At 48.6% G+C, this 3,000-nt stretch overlaps 1 protein-coding gene across 1 annotated transcript; it reads left to right on the forward strand.

The window, feature by feature from the left end:
* Nucleotides 1-230: 230 nt before the first annotated feature.
* Nucleotides 231-2,414, forward strand: AOL_s00004g569 (uncharacterized protein; the record flags this gene model as incomplete). The annotated part of the gene is made up of 3 exons (XM_011119218.1): nt 231-439; nt 506-2,309; nt 2,379-2,414. The coding sequence occupies 3 exons, from the start codon at nt 231-233 to the stop codon at nt 2,412-2,414; spliced, it is 2,049 nt and encodes a 682-aa protein (XP_011117520.1).
* Nucleotides 2,415-3,000: the final 586 nt, after the last annotated feature.

Below are 3,000 nucleotides of genomic sequence, written 5' to 3' on the forward strand. Positions count from 1 at the left end.
TGTGCTGGTCGGCTGCGCCACAATACCGACGTCTTCCCTCAGCCACGAGCCCGTCGTTGCTGTGGCTAGTTATCACATCGATTCGCCTCATTGTCCAATCAAACAACACGACTTTTTTTCATGTCGGCTGTTCACCTTTTCACCTTTCCAAACTCCGTTGGAAACCCGTCACTGTCGCCTGAACTCAAACATTATACAATCAATAATCTCAAATCTCCAGGTAGACTACCATGGATCCGGCGGGAACCCCGTCGGGCACAGGTCCCACTGGGGATATGACCAAGCGTCCTGCGTCGCCATCACCTGCGAATGCGTCAGACGCCACTACCAACAGATCGGCTTTCGACGATGGTCCAGCATCAAAGAAACTAAAAACTGAAGAACCCGATCAAGCAAGCTCCCTGGACAGGCGTAAAGGCATTGCTCCTATCAAAGTAGAGTACGTCACTGTAGCCTAGTATTCGGTTTAGTGAAAACGCCTAGCTGACTGCCTCTCGGACCTTAGGTATCTCCTGCAACCAGGTTCTGTGCAGTCACTCCCTCCGGCTCCGGACGATGATGCTGCGGAGGCAAGATCCAATACGATTGATGGTTCGGAGGCTCCAGCTGGTGGACGCAAATTCACCAAGGCCGAGAAGAAGGCTCGTACGGGACAAAATAAAGCCCGACGATTCGGAAAGTACGGTGAATATGTCGGGCTATGCCGCTCTCGTGCCCTGGTAAACGAATTCTCAAAAGCAGACTGTGGCTTCGGGGACAAGTGCCGCGAAAGCCACGATATCAGAGAATACCTTGATCAGAGAGAGAATTTGAACGACACTGTATGTCCGGTGTGGGCTGACATAGGGAAATGTCCCGTTGGTTGGAAGTGTAAATGGATCAAATCGCATATGCAAGACGTCGAGGTGCCGTCGGCGGACCCTACTACAGGGGCTACAAGAAAGGAGCTGCAGCTCATCATCGATGAAGACAAATACGACAAGTATATCGCTGCACAAGGCGTAGCAGGTAGTCTCAAGAACGAAATATCCGCAGAAACGAAAAGGGCTCTTAGCCGTAAGCAGTTTACCTATGAAAGGAGCGACCCTTTTCTCAAGTATCTGGACGAGACATCTGGGGAGGAGAGGCGAGACAACAATGCATCCTACCGAGAAGCACGCTTCAGGCCCTCCGAGAAACGACGACTCCATATATCAGCTGAAACCCCACTCCTCGCTCCACTCACAACGACAGGGAACCTTCCTTTCCGACGGTTGTGTACCACTCTCGGAGCCTCCATCACATATTCAGAAATGGCTATGTCTATTCCCCTGATCAAGGGTGAGAAGAGCGAATGGGCACTTATTCGAGCTCATAGCTCAGAGAAAAATTTCGGCGTGCAAATATCCGCCAAAAAACCATGGGAGGCCTTGAAAGCCACAGAAGTGCTCGCACACTATTGTCCATCACTCAACCTCATTGATATGAACTCCGGATGCCCAATAGATCTTGTCTGCAGACCCGGGGGCGGAGCAGCACTCCTGGAGCAGCAATCGAAATTAAGCAAGATGATGCGGGGTATGAACTATGTGAGTGGTGAGATCCCTATTACAGTCAAGATCAGAACCGGATGCTCCGATAAACATCCAGTTGCACAGAAGGTTATCCGAAGGTTGATTGATGAAGGAGATGTTGCGGCAATTACTCTTCACGGCCGTTCCAGGCAGCAGCGGTATTCTCGTGAGGCTGATTGGGGATATATTGCTGAATGCGCTGCTCTTATCCATCGATTAAAGGAAGAGAAGCAAGAAGCAATGGATACATCCGAAGACGATAAAGAAAAAAGTGAATCAAGAAGATTGGTTCCATACTTTATCGGCAACGGCGACTGTTACTCTTACGAGGATTACTACCGTGCTGTGGATGACTGTCATGTGGACTCTGTCTTAATCGCTAGAGGAGCTCTCATGAAACCTTGGATCTTTGAAGAGATCCATGCGAAACAGTACTTAGACAAAACTGCAACTGAGCGCCTTGCATACGTAGAGCAGTTCGCAAAGTATGGATTAGATTGTTGGGGTAGCGACGAGATGGGTGTGAACAATACTCGCCGATTCCTATGCGAGTATTTGAGTTTCACACATAGGTATGTCCCCGTAGGGCTGTTGGAAGTTCTACCTCCGCGGATCCAGGATAGGCCGCCGAGGTTCAAAGGTAGGAATGAGCTTGAGACATTGTTGGCAAGTGATGATTACCGGGACTGGGTCAAGATTAGTGATATGTTCCTGGGGAAGGCGGGCGAGGACTTCAAGTTTGTGCCCAAGCATAAGGTATGTTTTCTCGTAATAGATTGCGTTATCTGAGACAATGGGTGGTTTTTACTAACTCGGGTTCTGCAGAGTAATTCATATGATACCGTTGATGCAGAAGGCTAAGAGTAGAACATGGATGGCCGGAAACCAAACATCTTGCAACTGCACATTTGAACTTTAGGAGAATTATACTCGGGACGGCCCTTAGCCTTAGCTGTACTCTGTATTGTTACAATATTGTCCCTCGCCTATAGCAAATGTCTCGCCCTATGCAAGAGCAGGGGCTATAGCCCGATATGTCTTCCAATTGCAACCATCCCATGAATACCACCAATTCACCGCTATGGTACTTTCATACTTGTTTGGGCTGCAGGCTGGGGAGATCGATCAAAATAAAGCTTCGTTTTTCTCATAGCCGACTGAAACAGCCAAAAAGGCAGTGCAACTCTGGTAACTTTGGTAAGTTACACGAACATGATTTCTTCACCTTTCCTTGTGATGGCAATGAATCTGTGTGGCGTTATCCGAATTCCAAATCCACTTCGCTTGGTGTCAACAACCTCAGTGGATCAACCAAGGCACACTGGCAAGTAATGACCGGACCGAGTAAAAGGTAGTAAACTAGTACCTACCTACTTAGACTTGCTGAATCAAGTAAACGGCTCCACGTAGCAATCCAGAAGAATACATCTCCTCGATGGCAAAAGCT

Source organism: Orbilia oligospora (genome assembly GCF_000225545.1).
Source record: "Orbilia oligospora ATCC 24927 unplaced genomic scaffold scaffold00004, whole genome shotgun sequence".
NCBI lineage: Eukaryota > Fungi > Ascomycota > Orbiliomycetes > Orbiliales > Orbiliaceae > Orbilia > Orbilia oligospora.